Genomic DNA, 24747 nt, shown 5'->3' with positions numbered 1-24747 from the left:
ATCTATGTGTATCCTAGAACACGAAGGTGTATATTTGAGGTGATTTTAACCATGATAAAGACTGGAATTTAATCATTATTTTTGATGAGTTTTTCTCGGAATTTTCATATTTTTCCCACTTGTCTGTCAGCATGCTGATTGATCTACGTGCTAAATTTAGGGAGGTGCGACCATGCAAATCTGTAAATGATGTGATTCTACAGTAAACGGCTATAAACTTTCTTCACTTGACTCGCACTGATGGTGATTTTATTAGATAACCGCCATCATGTTGTAATAGAACTAAGCTCAGATCAGCTACTCCTACGTACGCGGTGCGAAAGTCTGCCAAAATTCTAAAACCACTGTGACGCAACATATGAAGTATACGATACGGATACACAATACGGATGTGAAAAATCCGCTTGCCAAAAGTCCTTAATAATGGGCTTACGTCTACTCATTAGAGTGTGATACGTAAAACATGGGGAAATCCATGAGATTACGTAGGAGGTTGTTCTTATTGTCACGTACCACAATGGAGTAGAAAGGCATCGACACCGTAATTCCTGTCTGTGTTTACAATTTAATGAATCTTGGAATTTGGAGATTATGTGAACGACATCTGTAAAATTCGTGGGGTCAATTCGTAATCTCACAGAAGATGCTACTGAAACCAAATCTATACCCTTTGTGCTGTCCAGAACTGTCTATTATAATTACCATAATCCCCCGTCTTCATTAGCCCAGTCGCAGCAGAACAGTAGAACGTTAAACCCCACTTCATATCATTTATTACGATAATCCATCCGAAAAGCTCCAATGAATTCAAGATCGAGCTGCTTGCGTCGTCACTAAAATACAAGTCTATAGGGATAACTATATATCTGTTCCAGGTTATCTTTAAATCTGTTTCTGGTTATCTACAATTATGTTCCTGGTTTTCTTTAAATCTTCACCTGGTTATCTTTAAATCTAGCAATGTCTTTAAATGGATTATCAAGAAGGTTCGGTTCATTACTGGGCCCAGGCCGCGTCGGCTGTGTGGAATGCACACTTGGTTATTTAGTCGGATTATCGTTAATAATCAAATATGAAAACATTTTCTATGTGATTAAATAGTTACACATTTATTATTTTTCAATTTTTCAATCGGTGAAACGTAAATTAAATTTATAAATTGATTATAATTATGTTTTTAAAAACATTTGGAAACATGTCCGGATAGTTGAGTTGGCATTACATCATATTGGGGTTTTTTTTTCAGGAATGATGACGCGAGTTTTCACTACGATTTTTCTCTATACGTGTAAGTTTTTTGTATTATTTAAATACCACCGCTGAGTATACGACATATGCCAACTGCTAAATCAATGATTCTTAATTGATAATTTTAATAATCAATAACGCAACAAACATTTTTTTGTAAGCTCAAATAAAAATACATGTACATAACATTATCGTGTGCTTAGAATCACACGATCTCAATGATTCGACCACAATATAAAACCATCAACCTTGATTTTATTTGTTGTTACATGAATTGGGGAGAGTGGAGGGGGTCCACTTTTAATTGTTAACCTTTCGTTAATCTATATAACACCTGAGATCATCCCAATTCAATTCTTTATATTGACCTATAGAAAAAAGACTTAGATCATTCAATGTGGCTTTCGAAGACGAGCGTGTCAAACTTAAATGAATTGTATTGCAAGATTACTCCTTTGTTCATAAATGTAATGTAGTATATGCTTGTTCATTAAAGATTGCATTGGATTGGCGACGGCAAACAACAGAAGTGATGATACTAATGAATCGGAATCATCAGCTGCTTCAATTGTATCACCAAACATAGATTTGTCAGCTTTTTTATCAGCTACCGAAATCTCGGGTATTGAAGAGTCAATATCTGATTCTATATCGGTGAATGTACCCATCAGTTCTACAGAGACTCTTCTAATGACTTCAGCAACCACAGCCACGGATTCCTCAATAACCGATGCAGTTGATTCTTTATTGGAGAGTAACTCGCCGGCGCTTGAAGCATCAAAAACTCCACTCGACTCTGGTAGTACTGTTCCGACTCTCATGCACTCAGAGTCTTCAGTCACCGCCTCTGAGAGCAGCTTGTCGAACTCTGAAGAATCAAACAGTCTACTAGAATCTGGTAGTACTGGGTTAAATGCCCTTTCCCCGGAGTCCACAGCAATTACATCAGCTACCGAAATCTCTGGTATTGAAGAGTCAACATCTGGCTCTATATCAGTGAATGTACCCATAAGTTCTACAGATAGTCTTCTAATGACTCCATCAACTACAGCCACGGATTCCTCAATAATCGATGCAGTTGCTACTGATATGTGGACATCCTCAGGTAGGTGATATATTCTTTCTAAATTGTTACCCGATGGTGACAATTGCTCCAAGGTTGCCATCTATCACTACCAGGGTAGGTGTATGTTTTTATAATTACGATACTTTGTAAATGTATACGTATGACGGAATCAATATTTTATAATCATCACAGTCCATATAAATCAATTTTCTGACCTAGTATTACTCCTCGTGTGATATCGTTTGGTATTTTAGACAAACGGCACAAGTGGTGACGATCAGTGTATAGATATATTGATACAAAAACCAATGAAATTGTCTGATAACATTCTCAATGTAACATCCTTACAGCCCCTATTCTACTTTCGTTTTCATTAGCTGGTTGGTGCAGAACAGTAGGTCGTTAAACATCCGTTAATTTCATTTCCCTTTCTACTACTATAGATACGACACCAGCCATGTATCCTTCAACACAAGATGTTAACACTGGAAATGTAATACTACCAACACCAACGTCCTTGTTGCAGACAGTTATTGAATCTTCACATCCTGTTTCAGATACTTCAACTACTAGCTTATCGACACGTGCAGTATCAAACAGTCCACTAGACTCTGGTAGTACGGTACTGAATGTAGCCCCCTCACAGTCTTTGGTCACCACCTCGGAGAACAGGCTGTCGACATTAGAAGCATCACACGGATCACTAGACTCTGGTAGGACTGTATCAAATATCCTGCCCTCGGAGACTTCGGCCAGCACATCGCCTCTTGATAAACCGTCCATTTCACCAACGATGACTTCTAGTCCAGTACCAACTTCTAGTAACATATTGACATCCACAGCTCTTCCAACATTTTCTCCTACGACCCCGTCACCAGTTTCAAAGTATCCAACAGAGAAACCAAATATAGGTTTGTGATATTAAATTATTCCTTTTATAACATAGATATCGAAGGTCATAGTGACCATCGCCCAAAGGTTGCCATCTGTCATTTCACCTTATTTCTAAGAAACATATTTTATGCTGTTCATCGTCTTTTTACTGTGTTCCTGTTTGTACTCGATATGGCTAGGTAACCAGTAAAAAAGCGACCTTAGCATCGATATTCTTACAATTAATTACACAAATAAATAGTTAAATAGCTCTCTAGAAAAGTGATTCATAAAAACAATGAAAGGAAATATGAAGCAACATGCCAAATTCGTGGCCGTGTGAACACGGACAATCGGAATTTAAAATAGTTTCAGTAAATGTCTTTCTTTTAATTAAATGGTTTACTCATTATAGACAAACTCCTGTCAGCCTGTTACAAATGGTGGCAATAAAACAAACATCCATGACGTCACGATATAATTATTTTGAAGTCTCAAAAAATATGGCGGTTTGATTGTGGGTTATTTGTTTGTTTTTTTTAATCTTTGAATCAAATTCTAACACCTAAGAAGTTATATGTTTATTAAATATTCTTGGGTTCTTTTTTCCTTATTTTAATAGAAAAGGCTCATTTTGATGTAGAATTAGAAATTACGATGAAAATGGATATAAAAGACTTCGATGAAAAAAACTTCACCAAATTTGTAAGCTTTTGAATAATAATCTTCTTCGTTTAATATATTAAGGGCGAAGTGGCTATAGGATAACCACCTCTCAAAGCTTAAAGTGCCCGCCCTTGTGTCAAAATATCGATAAGCTACGTTTCATTCAAGGAGTCAACATACCAGGCATTAACTTCATATCTTCAGTTTTTTTGATACCTAGAGAGGAATACATTGTAGGAATAAAACAAAAGGACAACTGTCTAGTCATCCGGATGGGACGAAATATCGAGGCCCCGTGTATACATTGGCGTGCAGTTGGAATTCGATACAGGAGTAGACCATTGTGCTCTGACCCGGCAAAATTTTCCTCATAGCACACTGTATGGCGCATGCCCGTCTTAATTAGCCCAGTCCGGGCAGAACAGTAGGACGTTAAACCCCATTTCATTTGATTTCCTTGTTGAAATAATTTAATGTGTGTTTTATATGTTCATTATATTCTAATTATAGATGATAGATCTGACATTGAAACAATGTGAAATATGTATAACTTACATCTTAAAAAATGTTAGGTAATGTATCTTTGTTAATAACCATACTGCCATGTCTACGAATGATATCTTTAAAATAAAAACAGTAATTTCCTTCTAAGGAAAATCCAGCTTTCTATAACAATCGGCGCGGTTGGGTGGTCATGTGGTATAACGCGTGTGATTTATATCACAAGATATGTCATTGAGTCAAGTCACGTGGTTTCGATCCCAAGCTTGTACGCAAGAGAATCGTTGGAATAAAGTTCTTACCATGTGTAAATACCAAAATGAACTATACACAAAGAAAAAAGTGAAGCAACCTATATAATTTTCACACTGACTTGCGAGGTTTGGCGTTGAAACCCCGAAAACATAATCTCGGAAAATCAAAAATGATTTGCAAGAATACATCTTTGGCGATAAGAAAACATAATAGAGTTTATACAATTTTGAGATTTTAATAAGTATGAAGGTGAAGAGTCATGAACACAATTCAATATCGTGATTGAAGATGGAAAATGTCATTTAAATTCCCCAGATGACATTGATGACACAAATCACCACATGCTCGGATGAATATTTTACATGTATAATATATAGTCTTAATATGATACAAGTTATGAAACACTTTGTCACAATCATTTTCGGCCTAAAAATGCTGGGGCCTGTTTCACGAAATTTTAACTCAAGATAAAAATCTAAATTTTAGTAGATACTTCAATTTTGATTGGCTAAGCACTAAAATCAATCTAATATTATCCAATCAAATTACTAAAACTTGGATTTTATCTTAGTTAGAATTTGGTGAAACGGGCCCCAGAGATGTAAGTTACGTAGAATCGAGGTGCATTACAAACCTTTTTCCCGATGTCTAATGATCGAACGAGTCCATGGCCGGGATTTACATCATTCGGGTGTAGCACAGATGGCGAAGACAATAAGTTAATGTCATACTAGATAAATGCCTAGTCTCTATCATCCAGAAAAATATTCTACGAATATTAGTCTGGACAGGTTGTCAACATTTGAGAAAAATTGGCTAGATAATCCGGTCTTTCGCATTATTGTAAACAATGTCTAAGGGAGGTAACTCCTCTTAAAACAAGATGTTTACGCCCATGAAATTAATTTAAGAATGTCATTTCAAAAAACCCATTTGATTGCATGCGAGTTCAATATCTAACACTCTTAATTTTTTATTGTAAAATTTCTCTCTCCATGGGCCATATCTCTGCTTTTAAAATTAATCCTTATTCGTCGTCACGATTCATGTTTGTTTATATTAATGCAAGAATTATGGGATTTATTGTGGGAAGGGGCGCAACTCTTACTTGACTTGGCTAAAGAGACTAGATGGACACAGATCACTAAAGATTTCCCCATTGAATCCAATGTTAATTCTCGTATCTTAGACCGGCTCTAACTTTTTCCCAAATTTTCGTTGGGTAGAACGCTTTCTACCACAGATGGAGCAACATGTGGCAACCACTTGCCCAAAAGCACGTGTGAGGTTCTTCATGAAAAACTTGAGATACACAAGCTGGAAGTAGAGACAAGTAAACATGCAATTTCAGGCCCTACATTTCAACCTAACCAACCTCTCAACTCTTGTCTCCTTCCGCATCAAAATTATGAATATTCACCAAAACCTGGCAGAAAATGTATTTTCAAACCCTTTTCCTCGATTCTACACCAAAAAGTCAACAAAAATCTCCATGCAAAAGGGGGGAAAAGGAAAAGGGCGAGGAAGACTAAAAATAGCTTTGGCCCTTGTTTCGTTTTGGTGATCTGTGTCCGGATGATCAATAACATTAAAAACCACACTCCCGGTTACGCATGGGCAATGGACATTACGTCAAATATTGACAACCTTCCCAGACCCTCCGTATGTTGAAGACTAGGAGGTTCTGGGTGACCGAGACTAATAAATGCCCTGCTTGTATTTGTAGAAATGGAAGTGTTATCGTACAAGGTGTCGTGGAGGTAAACGCCGATGAAGTCGTGAAGAATAAAACACAGAGTGCGAAGACATTAACCGAATTAACAGAATATATCAACTCTACAAAATATAATAACGCCCCTATGACTTATACTGGAGACTCTTCACAATGTAAGATAATTCTTATTATTTCTCAATGATTTAGGAAATGAAATGAAATGAAAAGGGGGTTTAACGTCCTACTGTTCTACTCCGACTGGGCTAACGAAGACGGGTATACGCCATACAGTGTGCTATGGGGGACATTTTGCCCCGGCAGCGGCACTATGGCCTACTCTTATATCGAATTCCAACTTCAAAGGTGCACGCCAATGTATACACGAGACCTCGTCTTTTCGTCCTATCCGAACTACTAGACAGCTGTCCTTGCCAGGCCCTTCGTCCTGCACCACTGACAAGGGGAAACTACACCAGAAAATCCCGTTGAACTTTTTCCGTCAATGCAGGGATCAAACACAGATTTAGGTCTATAGCCATAGCACTTGTTTCACATTAAAGGACCCATCCCAGGTATAATTTAGTAAATCAAACGATATTTTAATTCGGTGTGGATATTCTAGTCTTTTGGAGCGCAAGTCTGTAAATAGCACGTTTTCTCCAAGCGACACTGTACTGTAGTTCGAAGGTAAACGGAAACGAAAGTAAATTCTCATCTTAATTGGACTTAACTGCATTTACTTCTTTAATATGGTCAATTATACATTTAAACAGTTGAGAAATTATTTGCTGATGTCTGTAACGCTGTGGGTACAGTGTGCAGTAACTGGACTTATACCTGTCAAGATAGTGTCTGTCGTAGTCGATGTGGCGATGTTTCTTGTGGTGATCATGGGATATGCGAATTCACCGAGGAAATATTAATTTGTAGGTGAGTGAATGAAATGAAATGGGCTTTAACGTCCCACGTTTCTGTACAAATCTGGATTACGAAGATCGGCATATAGTGGGCAGTGGAGGCCAAGTTGTCCGTACAGCTGTATTTACAACTGTAAAGTGTTATTTTAGGCGCACGCCAAGGTGTACACAGAGCCTAGTTTTTTTCTCCTATCGGAACGACTAGGCGTTTTTAATGCCATACCCTCCCTCGTGCACCAGTGACAAGTGGAAGTCACAATGAAAAGTCTCGGGCAACTTTCTTGGCCAATACTGGGATTGCACCCCGCACCTTACTCGCTGTGGCTCATCTGCAGGTGAGCTAGCTTAACTGCATTAGAGAGAGAGAAATGGGGTTTAACGTCCACTCGACACAAACTAGGTCATTTCGGGACTAACATATGGTTTAATTTTATTTCAATAATTCGCTTGCGCGTAGGGGTCTTTAGCAGTGGGAGGAAACCGGAGGACCCGGGGAAAACCAACGAGGTTGGACAGGCGGACCCTACTCCTTGCCACGTACAACCGGGGATTCGAAACCACGCCAGTTGACTCAATGACAGGCCTTATGATACAGCACGCACGTGCTAACCATTCGGCCATCCAACCCCCCTTAACTGCATTAGTTGATGCCCTTAGTAAGAATGGCCATTGTGATACGTGTTAAATTAGTAACATAAGATTTATATACTTTCATATAAAGGTTTTCCAGTGATGATTTATATAGTTCCTATGGTGATATATGTGATAATAGTAACATAATGTTTATATATTTTTTATATAAAGGTTTTCCAGTGATAATTTATATAGTTACTATGGTGATAAATGTGATAATAGTAACATAATGTTTATATATTTTTTATATAAAGGTTTTCCAGTGATAATTTATATAGTTACTATGGTGATAAATGTGATAATAGTAACATAATGTTTATATATTTTTTATATAAAGGTTTTCCAGTGATAATTTATATAGTTACTATGGTGATAAATGTGATAATAGTAACATAATGTTTATATACTTTTTATATAAAGATGTTCCAGTGATAATTTATATAGTTACTATGGTGATAAATATGAAAATAGTAATATAATGTATTATATAAAAGTGATAATTTATATAGTTACAATGGTGATCATTGTGAAAATAGTAATATAATATTTATATACTTTTTATATAAAGGTGTTCCAGTGATAATTTATATAGTTACTATGGTGATAAATGTGAAAATAGTAACATGAAATGGGAAATACTGGTCAGTATCACAGCAGCTGTTGGAATTGTTCTAATAATTCTATTAACAATAGCCTTCATCTGTTACTGTCAGAGAAAAAAGAAACGGTCTCAACAAGAAAAGTAAGTTAATATAGTAGGTATATTGGTAAAAATATACACATCTCGGTCTGCTTTGAAGACCATTTCATCTTTAAATTGTAGTTTTCTGATCTCTAAATAGTATATCATTAAACAGTCTGATTAAAATACAGATCTATATTTCGTTTCTTTTTTTATATACTTTTGATGGCCTCTACTACATGAAGATCTGACCAGTTAGGCATTTGATTAACCAATAATCGTTGATGTTTCTAGTGGATTACCCACTGTTCCATGCAACTCACGCCAAAAACTAACCGTAACAGAACGTTTCATTGGCTTATCCCTCACATCAGTAGGGAGAGAGAGAGAGAAAAATGGGGTTTAACGTCCACTCGACACAAACTAGGTCATTTCGGGACTAACATATGGTTTAATTTTATTTCAATAATTCGCTTGCGCGTAGGGGTCTTTAGCAGTGGGAGGAAACCGGAGGGCCCGGAGAAAACCCACGAGGTTGGACAGGCGACCCTACTCCTTGTCACGTACAACCGGGGATTCGAAACCACGCCAGTTGACTCAATGACAGGCTTTATGATACAGCACGCACGTGCTAACCATTCGGCCATCCACCCCCCCCCCCCCCACATCAGTAGGAATCCGGGTTATATAATAACTCTTCCAAATCCTAGTGTAGTAAAGACAAGTAAAAACGAAATTTTGGACTATAAAAACGAAACGAAATAGGATCTGTGTTTTAATCAAATTGATCTTTAAACTAATTAGAGACAATGTGTCCAATCATTGTCTAACATTTTTAGGCCAGGCTGTTATCATATTATATTATATGGCACTAATCCCCAATTAAAAATCATGCACCCCTGTTAAAGAAAAAACACACCGGAAAATACCTAGGAACTGTCTCGGCCAACAGCAGGAGTGATCACGGGACCTGAAGGTTCCGGATGTAATTGCTGGCCCATGACATCTCGCAGGTATTCGAGATATAAGTCAAGTACCTGAATTTATTCAACTTTATTTAAAATACTATAGTGTGATTCAAATCGTGTTGGTACTACATGTCTGATCCTTAACTTCTTATAGTATATCTTCAAACGGAGCCACGGTGGCTAAGTGAGTAAGACGCTGGAGGTCGGTCTCGGTGTTGGGCCTGCAACGTTCATCGGGATATTCCGGGTTGGTTTCCCTTTGCGCACATAAAAGATCCCTTGGCAGTTGGAATTCGATATAAGAGTAGGCCGTAGCGCCGCCGTCCAGGCAACATTTCCCCCATAGCACAGAGTATGCCAGTCTGGGCAGAACAGTAGGACGTTAAACCCCATTTTATTTCATTTATATTTCCAAACACAGCATTAAGTACAGTATATAAACTTATAATATTATTTATTTTAACCAGGGGTACTGAAAACGTGTCGGTTCACTCTATAAGTTCTGGTCTTCCTGACGACATACCGCTACAAGAGAAGGGGAACCAAGAAGAAAATCAACTCTATGATGGACGATATTTTGGAAAAAGACATCCTAATTCAGTAAGTATCCGACTTCTGGTCATAAATACCATGCCGTACATTTTTTTAAATGGATGTTTATTTTAGGAGGTGGGAAGGGGTTCTATCAGTATCCAGATACCCAGTTCCAGTTTCCACTAGCAATTCTGAATTTGTTTCGAGCTGCATATATACATTTCCTGGACTATCTAATTGCTCGACATTCCAAGATTGTCTGTTCAAACAGTAATCCCAGCCTTAATCCCCTGTCCACCGGATACGATTTACCAACAATATTCACTAATATTTACCGTATACTAAAATTAACATTTGTATCTTAGAATCAACATTTGTTTTACAAATGAGACATTTGCAATTGTCATTTCAGATTTGTAAAATGGATCTTTCTTAATTTAATTTTATTTTAATATAAAGATAAAATTTATTTTAGAAACAAATTTCCAAATACCAATCTTGCAAAACCATTGTCAAAAACATTTCGCCAATTCATTTACCTTGAATATTATGACGACAGAGGGCGCTAGTGGTTTAAACACTGCTTATGTAAAATCGCAAGTGGCGGGCTGTAAAATGCCGAAATAAATCACCATGCAATAAGTCGGCTTACCAGAAAAAAACGGGGAATCAAACCAGCATACATAGGTAATATTTGGGATCTAGAAATTGACACAAATGGGCCGCAACGCATATAATAATGTAATGTGAATGTATATAAACTGATTTACATTCAATCGTTTCTGTTTTTACTGTAATTTAAATCAGTTATGTTCCGGTTCGTTGAAATACGTCAGACGTCTCAATCCAATGGCAATCTCTAGCGTCTGGGTATCCCAGTCAACACCGATAGTATTTATTGCGCATGCTCTCCAGTTAAGAATATAAGAATATGGTGTGACCGTTCTTCGAGTCCCTTGTTACAAATGCTGCTGAAACGTACCGTGTACGTGTACCAATGGTAAAAAGTTTATTTTGTCTTAAATATTGGATATCAGAAGCCCATCTTTTCCTTGCAAGATCACAACGTCAATTTTGATTTAAATTGACAAATATTTCGTATTTCAATGTCGAAGACTTTGGATGGTATTGAGATTTAGCTACTTTAAGATAAATAGTTGTAAAAACATTAAATATTCTTCTTTATAAAAGAAATGTGCGTACATCCCTTCCTTATACCTTACTCACATAACATGTTATTATCTATTTACCGGTGCATCATTCGATATAAAGAGGAACTTTTTTGCACTGTAAATTTATGAATTTTGTATTCACTGCTTTCGTTTCGAATTTCAATTAATTCGCTGGAGCTTGTGGAACGCCGAATATCGATAGGGATCGTCCTCTCATCAAATTTTCCGGCACATTTATATGTAGATACCTTGAAATAAGATGAAATTTGGATGGTACTAAACTCTATTAATGGAGATGAGGGGATCGTAATGCGAAATTCGTTCGTGATATCGTTTCATATACTGCCGGAATGTATGTTTAGGCTTGCTTTAAAAATGTAATTTATATTCTGGCAAATTTATATTTAGATACCTTGAAAAAGATCAAATTTGGATGGCATTTAACCTCAAAATACGGGCCATTATACGAATTCAAGGTATTGAGATGCATTCTATTGGAAAGCAGGTCCATATACCTTTTTTTAAAATGTTACTTATATTCTGGCAAAATCATATTTACGTAACTTGATCACAGATTTGGATCGAACTGAAAACTGTTTAGTGAAGGTGGGGTGGGGGAGATTTAACAATCAAAATACGGGTCTTAATATATAATTCCAGTTATCGTGTAATGCATCACCGTAAAGTATTTTTCCATCGCTCTGTGATTTCACAACAGTAACGGTCATCCAGTTAATTTTCTTACTGTGTTCTGGCTTGATTCCCCGATTTGTTTTATGGTGACTTATTGTATGCCAGGTTGATTTCGGCATATGCCAGCACCTCCACTAGCGCCCCTGTCGTCATAATATTCAGGTTAGATGAATTTGGAGAAATGTTTTTTGACAATGGTTTTGCAAGACTGGTATTTGGAGATTTGTTATTGGAAATTTGATGTTCGAGATTTGTTTTTCGTTGTATGTGTTTCTGATGAATTTTTTTTATTTCCTGAAATAAATTTTATCATTATATTAAAATACAATTAAATTAAACATAGATGCAATTAACAAATCTGATATGACAAATGTCTGATTTGTAAAACAAATATTGATTTTCAGATACAAAATGTCGAAATACGACAACAAATGTAGAAATAAGAATTAAATACTATGAATTAAGAATTAAGAACTTTGAATAAAGAGATCTTTGGTCTTCCATAGAGGCGATAGTCTGTCTGTCAATAGATAGTGTGAAGCGAGGTTTGGAAAGAAGGTTTGTATCGACGATATATTCCCTTGCAAATTCCTCTAAAAATTATTTGTCACTTTAAATTTTTTAGTCTTAAAGTTTCTTGACCGCGCCAACGAATCTAACACAACGCGAAAAAGAAACGTAGCACCAACAATAACGTTCATATAAACTGTTTGAAAATTGATAATCTTTGAACATAATATTTATAACAGGCCACAGCCGAGATACATCAAATAAATTTGCTAATAAATTAAAAACTATAAATTACACTTCATATAAAAGTTAACCGTTGATATTCACGTAATAACTGATTCAAGATGGGTGACTTAATGGCAAGAAAGTAAACAGTACGTTTTCAAAATGGCTGACCTCTATATTTCTATGTGCAGAAGGACTAAAATGACTTCACGGATTGCTTATTGACGGAAAGTTCCGACTACCGACGGAGAACGGCGGAAATTACTAATGTTGAAATTTACCTGTTGCAGGTAATATTGACGTTCGGGCTGGGGTTATACTTATGGAAAGGATATGTTGACATAATTACTTGCATTATTTTAAAAAAGTTGATACTTTTCCGGTGACCTTTAAACAACGCTTTAAAATATTATAAAAATGCACTCTGGTAGACATAACTAATGTAATGTCCCAGTCAGTGTCAAATTTACCTAAAGTTTTGGCAGGCTGAAGCCTAGGGCCTCAAGATTTATGGAGTCTCCGGCATCATCATCGACTTTGCACAATTATTGTATTTAAAATACACGTTTGTCTTCTTCCAGTCTCAAGATCTACGGAGTCTCCGTCATCATCCTCGGCTTTGCTCAATTGTGTTTTAAACACAATTTTGTCTTCCTCTAGTCTCAAGATCTATGGAGTCTCCGGCATCAACCTCGACTTTGCTCAATTGTGTTTAAAACAAACTTGGGAATTGGGAGGGTCCTAACACGTGGAATAGATAGGAACCCTCTTCATTTAAATTTTGTTGTTTGGTTCTTGTTGTTTGAACAGTGTACAATTTAAGTCATATTCATTTCATTTTATTGTTAAAATCATTTTTGTTTCTTAAAGTTGAATGAACCACGCAACTATGAATATCCTGTAAAATTAGGACCATCACGAGGAGATTATGTTGATGTTGAGGAAAGGGAGAGTCGTCACAGTTCGGTATCACCTGCCTATCGGTCTAAATTTGGTCATATTAATCCACAAGCTGACGTAAGTGGCAGGAGTCTGCATTTATTGTTTTAATGTATATCATATTTTAGTTAAAGGGAAGTTTGCCTCTGTTTCGAATTGGATTGAAATAATACCCAAAGTTATGTACGGAATCCTGTAAAAGGCAATACATCAAACTCTGTATGTCAATTTTTAAATAACTGGTTTGTGTATATAGCGCTGAAAACGTTTACGACCATCCCTGAACTTCAGTTAACTTTGGTCCAGTTACAAAAATAACTTCGCCTGCAAGAGTTTTATGTGTATGATATTTTTAATTTCAGTATAGTATTAAAAGGCCGCAGTTAATACTACGACCCGGTAAGTATTTCTTTTACATGCGGTATTTAAAACATAGCCACGTTATTTTCGGTTTATTTTGACATTTGCACAAGACACGTTATTTTCGGTTTATTTTGATATTTGCACAAGAAGGTTCTTTTTTGGCATACGTTGTTATGCGTTATGCTGCACTGTACATTACGGTTAGCATAAAAGATGTGCAGATATCACATCTTGGAACACTAGGGCCCAGACAAACAAGTGTAGGTTCTTCTTTCTCTCCCTTTCGATTTTCACGATTTTCCCATTATGATTTTAGTTGATTTAGTTTACATTGTCTGTTAATGTCGGTGAATATGTACCATTTAGAGGCGGATGTTTACGAAGTTCTTTGCGTTGAGGTGTAGAGTGGCTATCGTTCCACTCTAACTAGTATACTGCTTCCTGTTTGTACATCCATAGTGAACGTCATACCTGCTCTTAGACAAGACGTTGTCACGTGTTGCTCCATCTTTGGTAGAACACGTTTCAACCCGACGATAATGGGGGGGGGGGGGTTGAGGCCGGCAATGAAACAAGACATTTTGCCATTAAACTCGCCGGATGTTAATTCAAACGGTGTGATGGCCATACTTTTTTGAAATTCGCTATGACAACATTGCTCCATCTTCGGTAGAACACGTTTCAACCCGACGATAATTTGGGAAGGGGGGGGGGGTGAGGCAGGTAATGGGACAAGAAATGCCATCAAACTCGCCGGATGTAAATTCAAATGGCGTGATGGCCATACTTTTTGGAATTCGCTATGACAACATTGCTCCATCTTCGGTAGAACACGTTTCAACCCGACGATTATTTGGGAAGGGTGGGGGGTGGAGGGGTAGGCAGGGCAATGGGCCAAGAATTGTCATTAAACTCGCCGGATGTAAATTCAAATGGCGTGATGGCCATACTTTTTGAAATTCGCTATCACAACATTAGGCCTTAGTTCGTTTAACATCGTTAGTTTATAGGCTTATCCTTACTTCATATACATGTGTTTTATAATTTCAGGAAAAGGACCCGGTTTGGGACTGCGATAAAAACTTGACTTCTGTCCAAGATAACATGAAACATAATTATAAGAGAAGAAATCGATGTTTTTAACAATATCTATACATGCTTAATAATAACGAAAATAAGAGCTGATAGTGAAATTATGTCCATTTTAAACGGGGATCTTTGCCCCCGAAATAAAAGATATAAATCCGAATGGAAATAGATCCGCATAATATTGGTGTATATTATATGATTTAAATTAAATATTAATTATTTGTGAAATGAAATTAAATGAAATGGGGGTTAACGTCCTACTGTTCTGCTCTGACTGTGCTAATGAAGACGGGCATGCATACGCCATACGGTGCTATGAGGGGAAATTTGAACCGGCCAATGCAGGGATCGAACACGCGACCTCCACACTAGCGAACCAGCATATTACCCACCTAGCCACCGTGACTCCCTAATTATTTGTATTCAACATTCGAACGCTATACCAGGCAGGGTTCTTGGCTTGACAAAGACGGGAGAACCCTCGTCGAAACGTCGCTGTAATAAACTCTTTAAGTAACTTGTATTTCATATAATTGTGTCATGTGTTACACCTTTAACACCATTAAAATGGTGTTATGAAATATTAAATGTCTAAAAGATGTGTGAATTGTTGTTTTGATGATGTAACTATAACAGTAGTTAATTATTTGAATGATCAATATGTATTTTTTTATTTTATTTAATATGTATCCTAGCGTTTTGAGTTCCCGTGTGTAATGGCACGGGTGGCGGTTTTTGTTGCGCTTTTGTACAACGTTGTTATGCACACCAAGTTCCTGTGAATCAGGAACACTTATAGATAGCATGGAGCACACAGCTGTAGGTGGGCGTAGCCTAAATATAGCTGTTGTCCATCTTGTTTAACTCATTTTATGCAGTTAAACTTCCCATCTCAAGCATTGCACACGTGACCATGGAATAAAATAACTGTATGTTAGTCCCAAAATGACGGACATGATGCGTTGAGGAGTCGTTAAACTTCAGTGACCATGCAATAAATAAGAGTATGTTAGTCCTTAAATGACTCGCCTGTTTGGTCGAGGAGACGTTAAACCCCATTCTTCTAGCTATGGTGTTTATTACTAGTTATGTTTTATGGTAAGGATATAAACTACGTTGATTGCTGTTAAAGTCGTTAAGTAATAAATCTTCACATTTCATTACGCCATCTTTGTTGCCCAATATATAAATATTGTAAATTTTAAAACGCATTAAATGAAGTAATGACGTGTATTTAGACTGAAATCTCTATATTATCTATATTAAAGGTTCATGGCTATTTGTTTGTTACCTCCATATTGGGATAAAAGTACTTGTTAACATGGTCACGCTTTTCTTTGTACGCCTGTCACTTTAAGAATGAATGAGTGAAATTGGGTTTAACGTCCTACTTTTCTGAACGAAACAGGATAATGAAGACGATACATATGATATTCGGTGTTCTATGAGGAACATTTGGCATGGATTGAATTCCACCTCCCCCCCCACCCCCAAGTTTTTTTTACAAGCACGCAGGCCTGCAGACTAGTGCCACTGACAAGGGGAAACCATGTTGGAAAATCCCAGACAAATTTCTAGGCCAACATAGGGACCAACCCCGGACCTGTCGCTTTAAGGCGTCGTCGGCACGATGCATACAGGCAGATGACAAATAATTTCTAGGTTGGGTATCTTCGACATAATGTGTAATATAACCCTGATAAGGAAATAACTTTACAACATAATAACCTCACTTAGTCAACATAGTTATACCATAGCAGGTAGCACTATACGTCATTCATTCATAGCACTTGTAGCAATCATACTGTTATCGCGGTCATAAATCCCAGTAAAATCAAATATTCCAACATATCTCTGTATCGACGTTTCTTCAAGTAGACTAAATACTGTGAGTACTATGTTATATTGTTAACCGCTACCAGAGAGTAACACGTATTAAGGAGAACCCCTATTCATTTTACCCGTGGACTGTTTTAAAGGTAAGTAACACAATGTTTATACATATTTATAAACCTGTAACGGTAAATATCTTTGATCTTTGGGGTATATTCTAATGCCCGGAATAAATTGAGGTCTGAAAGATATATACAGGGAAATTTGGGGTTATTCTTCTGAAAGTTTTTCTTTAAACCTGTACCGGGTTATTCTTCCAGGGTAGGGGGTTTTTTTTCACAAGAAAACACGATATAAGGTTTTTCTTACGGGAATTCTGGGATATTCTCATCTTGCGTACATGTAAACATAGACGTTTTATAAGCACGATAAAGTCCTCGACTTCGGGTATGCTGTGGAAGAAAGACTTCAGAAAAAACCCTCGACAGAACAACTTTATCGGGTTATTTTCTTCAGTCTTTTTTCCCCAGCATAACCTCTGTCTCGTGCTTTATCCTACACATAGATACTATTATATTAAACCCAGGATATTATCAATCATGACAATTACTCGGACAATAGGTTCTAACTGAGAAATTCGAATCTGTGGTTCGGATGATTTTCATTGAATTTAAGGCTTTGGCAATTATCAGTCATGGTGGAGGAATTTTTTTTTTGGTAGATGGGACGAAAAACAGCGCGGCCCCGTGTAAACACTGACGCGCACGTAAAAGAACCCTAGATAGTCGAATTCGAAATAAGAGTAGGCCCTAGCGCCGCTGTCCGGGCAAACTTTCCATCATAACTCACTGCATGGAGTTTGCCCGTCTTCTTTGGCCTGGTCGGTGGAGACAGATAGAATTATATCTTAAACTCTATATAAAAGAATATGAAATGTGTAAATGGACAATCACAAAGCTTTAAGCCCTATTCCTACTGGTAATAATCAAGTGTGCAGATGGAGGGAAACACAATGAGATCGAACCAACTTGTGATCGTTCCAATCATTGTCTTCTGATCGAATGTCAGTTAATTGTCTGTCGTCTTAGAATAAGACCATGGTTGATAAATCTTTAATTAAATGGATACTATAATATAATGTATGGGTATTCATCATTTTGATAAATTCTCAGTATCCATTGACCATTTTTTTAATCTGGCATTATGTTTAATGGATTCTTATATGTGGCTAACCCATTTACTTGCAAATCAATTTCCAGTATCATTTGCTTTTCCTGCTCCATCGGGTGAAATTAACACAATTTTAACAAAATAAAGTTTGGGTTGTCTTATAATCGGTAGCCTATTTGGTAGCCTATGAGAGAGAGGGAGGGGGGGGGGGTAACATCCACTCGACACAAATTTGGTCATTTCAGGAGTATGTTATGGTTCAATTTTTTATTTCAAAAATTCGCTTGCGAGTAGGGATCTTTAGCAATGGGAGAAAACTACTCACTGTCACGTACAAGCGTGAAATCGAAACCACGCCACTTGACTCACTTGACTCACTTATGGTTTCACGCACACTCGTTCACCCATTAGACCATCTAATCCCCGAACGAGTTTGGCACGGTTCGAATAAATCCGAATTTCATTGGAATGATGCAGGGGGGAGTCGGATCTTTTTCATTCTGAAATAAAATAGAGTTTAACGGCCCTATTTAAAGAACAAACTCGGTTATTGAAGACGGTATTCATTTTAAATAAATGGATATATATATATAAAGTTTCGTTTAACAATAACCAGCTGAAAACTAAGAACAATTAAGGTACATTATGGTGAGGTTACAAAATATTACAGGTATATATTGCGGTGTTGACTGTATGGATATATAATCATTTAGGTCGTTCATCTATATGATTTTCCAGCGTGCCCCCCCCCCTTGTCAGTGGAGCAGGACAGAGGACCTGACAAGGGACAATGTATAGTCGTTCGAATGGGATGAGAAACCGAGGTCCAGTTTACACATCGGATGCACGTAAAAGATCCATAGGTTTTTGTAATTCGATGTAAGAGTAGGCCGTAGCGAAGCTGCCCGGAGAAAATTCCCCTCTACACTGTATGGTGTATGCCCATCTCCGGAGCAGAACAGTGGGACGTTAACCCCCATTTCATTTCATTCTATTTCCTTCATATGGGACTTCCTTAATTCACCAGGATGTTCACACAGGTGAAACCAGGCTATCTTTCAATTTTATCGAACAATTAAAACAATTTGTGTTAAAGGCGCTCGGATATATACATTGCGTTTTTCTTCTAAATCTTTGTTTTGTTTTTCATTTTGAGCAAAACCTGAATCATTACAGGCCCAGGTTGTACAACTTACGGTTGATTCCCGGATCCATTCACTTGATTTGATATTTGTTGTTTACAGCTTGCAATGTCTGTGTAATTTGTTTCTTGTTCATGGGTTTGTCTTTTCGGTTCTGTTTGTGTGTAGTGGAAAACGCTAGGTCGGAGACGGTCAAAAACATATGACGTCATATGTGGAGTGTGGGTTAGGGTTAGGATAGGGTTAGGACTGTAGATTTCGTCAAGGTCTCGAGATATAATTATTAACTTAATTGGATTCGGTATTATCCGACCTTATATGTCCCCTCGATTTTATCCACCCCTAAACAAGGCTGGCGCTAAACCTAACCCTATCCCTAGACGTAGCCCTAAACCTTATCCTAACCCTAACCCACAATCCACATATGACATCATTTGTGCTAGACGGTCTTCGATCTAGCGTTCTCAATGTGTAGTACTGTCCCCTGCACTTACTATTTAAGAATTATATGCAAATTGAACACTTACATCCTAGCCTTATCAAGAATTTTTCGTGTAAGTATGACATACTTTAGAATAGAATTTATGTGATCCTAGTCTTATCAATTGATCCTGTCCACATAAAGATGGGGGGTTGGATGGCTGAATGGTTAGCGTGCGCGCGCTTTATCATTAAGTCTTTCATTGAGTCGACTGGCGTGGTTTCGAATCCCCGGTTGTACGTGACAAGTAGTATGGTCGCCTGTCCAACCTCGTGGGTTTTCTCCGGGTCCTCCGGTTTCCTCCCACTGCTAAAGACCCCTACGCGCAAGCGAATTATTGAAATAAAATTAAACCATATGTTAGTCCCGAAATGACCTAGTTTGTGTCGAGTGGACGTTAAACTCCATTTCTCTCTCTCTGTCCACATAAAGATTTCGCTGTCCACTTGTATCAAACTTTTGTCATGTGTAATAGTCAGTACAACAACGGAGATCATCTGTCTTTGTGTGAGGGGCGAGGGTGACCAACAAAACCAATTTAATTTTTCTTAAAATCTCCTACATACACCATTGAGCATTCCGGACTGGTGTGACATCCTACATACACCATGGGAAATTCCAGAGAGGTGAACATCCTGCATGCACCATTGGACATTCCGGAGTGGCTTACTCTTGTCAGTGGTGCAAGACGAGAGGCCTCGCAAGTATTGTCGGACAAACATCTGAGTTCCCATGTACAAATTGACGTACACGTAAAAGAACCCATGGTAGTTAGAATTCGAATTAAGAGTAGGCCATAATGCTGTTATCCGGGTAAAAGTTCCCGTATACATGTAGCTCACTATATGCTCGTCTTCATTAGTCCAGACGGAGCAGAACAATAGGACGCTTACCACCATATAATTTCATTTCACCATTGATCAGAGCTAAAGACATTAATTAGAACCAAGGAAAACGGAAACCCGACGCTCGACCCTTGATCAACCGTCCCTTTAAACGTTTTTATGGAATGTGCCTATCCTGTATACTGACTACAGGTGTTACACCCTGATTTATTGACTATTGAGATTAAAGTGACATTATATACGTGTAGATATCATATGTCAAGAATATAGATAAAGATATAACATTGTGATGACAAGTGCTACGTCAATATTTGTCAATATGCACACATTTTTAAAAATAGACCTCCTGCGTGATCCTCAAACACAGAACGAACCAAATACCTCAACATTGAAATCACATCGTCAACTGGGAATAGAAATCAACACCTCTACTGATCGACATACTTCTCTAGTTAAAGGATTACTTCTCAGTTTGATCGAGGTGCGATAGGCATTTTTTAATCAACTCATATTACATAACGACATACCGTACCGACTAGAGAAAGATCTCTTTTACGTTTTCCTTGTTCCGGTTTGCGTGTTTCCTTTTACCAACAAAGAAAAATAGGGGAATAACCGGGAATGGGAATAATCATATGTAACAAAATCCTTGAAAGACATTTAACAATAATTGACTTATTACATAATATGTGACACGTGCTGGCAAAATGAGTCACAGTGAGGAAATTTTAAAAATGGGGGTCCATGTTATTTACACATTCTTCATCTCAGTATCTTGAAAATGATTCACGGTTTGTTTGAATCTAGCAAAAATGGACTGAAATATATCCGTTTGTAGTTGACTAATGAAATGGGTTTTAACTTCCTACATTTCTGATTCATCCGGGTTAGTGAAGACTGACATACGACATATACAGTGTGGGGTATGGAAAATGTTACCCCAGACAGCTACTGAATTACAACGGGCAAGGCTTCTTTTACCTACCTGAAAGGTTTTTCGTGCTATTGCACCACTGACAAGGGGAAACCACGATCGAAAATTTCGGGGAACTTTGTGTGCCAACACCTGGGTCGAACCCCAGATCTACTGGTTAGTGAGCTTTTCAGTTCTAAGTACAAGTGTCTATAGCAAACATTAAAAAGTTCAACATTGTCAAATAGGAACAAGTGAAGTATTACAAACTTAGAATGAAAATATCCAACTGTTCTGCTCCGACTGGGCTAATGAGGACGGGCATACGCCATACAGTGTGCTATGCCGGAAATTTTGCCCGGACAGCGGCACTACGGCCTACTCTTATGTCGAATTCCAACTGCCAAAGGATCTTTTACGTGCACGCTAATGTGTACATGGGTCTTCGGTTTTTCGTCCCACCCGAACGACTATACATCTGTACTTGTCAGACCCTCCGTCCTGCACCGCTGACAAGGTTAAACCACGTCGGAAGTGAAACAGAAAGGGGGTGATATTATTTCATTCCAGTGGAATATATATTATAAATGGCCAAAACGCGAACTCGAACACGAATGCCTTTTTCTGATGGAATGTAACTTCTATGTCTAAAATATATCCACACTATTGTTTCACAATTACCTGTCCCGTGGTGGCGCAGTGAGTAAGACGATGGCTCGCTAACCTAGAGGTCTCGTGTTCGATCTTGGTGTTGGATTTTCCGCCGGCGTGGTTCCTCGTTGTCAATGATATATGACGGAGGGCGACGAAAAACCGAGGTCCCCTTTACACATTGGCGTGTACGAGAGAGAGAAGAGAGAGAGAGAGAGAGAGAGGAATTTAACGTCCACTCGACACAAACTAGGTCATTTCGGGACAAACATATGGTTTAATTTTATTTCAATAATTCGCTTGCGCGTAGGGGTCTTTAGCAGTTGGAGGAAACTGGAGAACCCGGAGAAAACCCACGAGGTTAGACAGGCGACCCTAATCCTTGTCACGTGCAACCAGGGGGACCCGGAGAAAACCCGAGAGGTTGGACAGACAACCTACTCCTTGTCACGTACAAGTGGGGATTCGAAACCACGCCATGTGACTCAATGAGAGACACTGTGATCTAACGTTAACCATTGGGCCACCCAACCTCCTGGTGTGCACGTAACACTACCCTTAAACAGTTAGAATTTGAAATAAAAATATGCTGTAGCACCCCTATCCCTGTCCGTCTTCATGAGCCAGTCGAACTGTCCAATGCTGTATGCACTTTTATATATAACGCTTTCACTTAACCCAATCATAACCCGGGGATATCACGACCAAATGAAAATATATTGTATGAATCACAATTATGTTCTTTATGTGGCACGGGTTTTATGTTTGTTTCCATTTTCCAGTTTTTTACTGCTTTCATATAAACGTTATGTAGGTACTTTGATATTATAAAATCTTATGTTATCTTTGGTTTTTCAGGTATTTTCAAAAATGTTAATCCTTAGTGTCCATAGGATTCTACTTTGTTTTCGTAAGTAATCTTCTTATGCTTCTTATCCAGTGTTTATCACAAAGGACTTTGATTTAAATCAATACAATTACCGATGTGGCTACGTTTTATGTTGAGGTTTTCTAAACTAAAATTAACCAACAACAAGCTTAGTACAATAGCTCAATTAGTCGTAATGAAAGCGTAAATATCACTCATCGCAATAGCACACCACCTGAGCGACCAAATCCAACATTTATATATTGACTTAAATAGAAGCCTTTGATGTATGGTATTTCCTGTTCTCTGATTCACCTATATCGCTCATTATCTCACGAATTTAATTTTGAAATATGACATTTATTGCCATATCGTCTGAGATATACACGTGATTTTAGTTTATTGTTATCCATATCATCATTTTAGTATTGATAATGAACTGTTCAAACATACTAGCCAGCGTTTCAACATCACCGCCATCATCCGAATTCAGTACCGCATCAGCATCAACATCTACAAGCTCCACGCTGTCAGAGACAAATACACCTGAAATATACGCTACGACCCCTGTCGTAACGCCTACATCATCACCAGATGGTTCTACAGAAGAAAACTCTCAACCGACGTCTACAGATGGAAACACAGCAACGAGTTCCACAACAGAGGCTATTAATTCTACACCAGCCGGATCAGAATCTACACCATCACAAGCTCAATCGACTTCTACAGATGGAAACACGGCAACAGGTTCCACAGCAGTCACACAAGTGTCTAGTTCTGCACCAGTCACAACAGAGACTACATTATCACCAGATGGTTCTACAGCAGAACAATCTCAACCGACGTCTACAGATGGAAACACGGTGACGAGTTCCACATCAGGGGTTAGTTCAACACCGGTTACACCCGATACTACATCATCACCATATGGTTCTACAGAAGAACACTCTCAATCTACAGACGGAAATCCGGCAATAAGTTCCACAACAATGACACTAGAACCCAGTTTCACAGCAGTCACATCAGGGACTAGTTCTACACCAGTCACATCAGGGGTTAGTTCTTCACCAGTCACACTGGAGACTACATCATCACCAAGTGGTTCTACAGAAGAACATTCGCAACCGACTTCAACAGATGGAAGCCCGTCCACAAGTTCCACGGCAGTCACACCAGAACCCAGTTCCACGGCAACATCAGTCGCACCTGAATCTAGTTCTACGGCAGCTACATCAACACAACTACCGTTAACAAGTCCACAAACACAATCTGCAACTCCCACATCAGCACCTCAAACAACTCTGTTTCCTACTTTAAAGCCAGATACAGGTAAAGTACATTTAGAGCATGATATACATTTCACTTTTTATGTTAATCCCGCTGTACCGCTTCTCTTTTGATTAAACAATTCCATGTCATATTATCAAAATATACTATGCTCTATTATAGTATATTAGCGTTGCTTTAGGTGTCATAACACGGGCTTTTCTTTTTCTATTTCAGAGGGTTCATATTTTGCATTCAAGTTGGAAGTAACAATTCAGATGAATCTCAGTCTGTTTGATAAGCAAGACTTTAATGAATTTGTAAGTACACGTTGAGCCCGTTTTAGTGCCTTCGATACTAAATTCAATAGGTATACACAAACACAAAAGTTGAGTACCCCCTAGTTATTTTTACAGTGACTTATCATACGATGTTTGGCGTCAAAATCCTAATGAATAACCACGCAAAACAAATGTGGTTTCCAAGAATGCATATTTGACAATACGATGTCATTTTGAGTCCACAGATGA

The 24747-nt window shown here is 38.0% G+C and overlaps 1 protein-coding gene and 1 long non-coding RNA gene across 2 annotated transcripts; both read left to right on the top strand.

Annotated features, from left to right (window-relative positions):
• The first annotated feature begins 6333 nt into the window (after positions 1–6333).
• On the top strand, positions 6334–15591 carry LOC126832592 (uncharacterized). The gene is made up of 7 exons (XR_007684785.2): positions 6334–6496; positions 7097–7253; positions 8442–8615; positions 9991–10123; positions 13528–13674; positions 13959–13995; positions 15010–15591. It is a non-coding gene; the product is annotated as an uncharacterized LOC126832592 (long non-coding RNA).
• Positions 15592–16850: 1259 nt separating this feature from the next.
• On the top strand, positions 16851–24552 carry LOC126832693 (uncharacterized). Its single transcript, XM_050563560.1, has 4 exons — positions 16851–17027; positions 22942–22993; positions 23378–24280; positions 24455–24552. The coding sequence occupies exons 2-4, from the start codon at positions 22954–22956 to the stop codon at positions 24550–24552; spliced, it is 1041 nt and encodes a 346-aa protein (XP_050419517.1). The 5' UTR covers positions 16851–17027; positions 22942–22953.
• The last annotated feature ends 195 nt before the right edge of the window (positions 24553–24747 follow it).

This window comes from Patella vulgata, chromosome 9 (assembly GCF_932274485.2).
Source record: "Patella vulgata chromosome 9, xgPatVulg1.2, whole genome shotgun sequence".
Lineage (NCBI taxonomy): Eukaryota > Metazoa > Mollusca > Gastropoda > Patellidae > Patella > Patella vulgata.
The sequence above is the reverse complement of the archived record's forward strand: the minus strand, read 5'-3'. Positions and strand labels throughout refer to the sequence as shown.

What these genes read in the sequence shown, in the direction of transcription:
- LOC126832693 (XM_050563560.1), top strand. Translation starts at nt 22,954, where the DNA reads ATGTTAATCCTTAGTGTCCATAGGATTCTACTTTGTTTTC. An exon ending in TAGGATTCTACTTTGTTTTC is followed by an intron (nt 22,994 to 23,377) that starts GTAAGTAATCTT and finishes TCATCATTTTAG; the next exon opens with TATTGATAATGAACTGTTCA. An exon ending in TACTTTAAAGCCAGATACAG is followed by an intron (nt 24,281 to 24,454) that starts GTAAAGTACATT and finishes TTTCTATTTCAG; the next exon opens with AGGGTTCATATTTTGCATTC.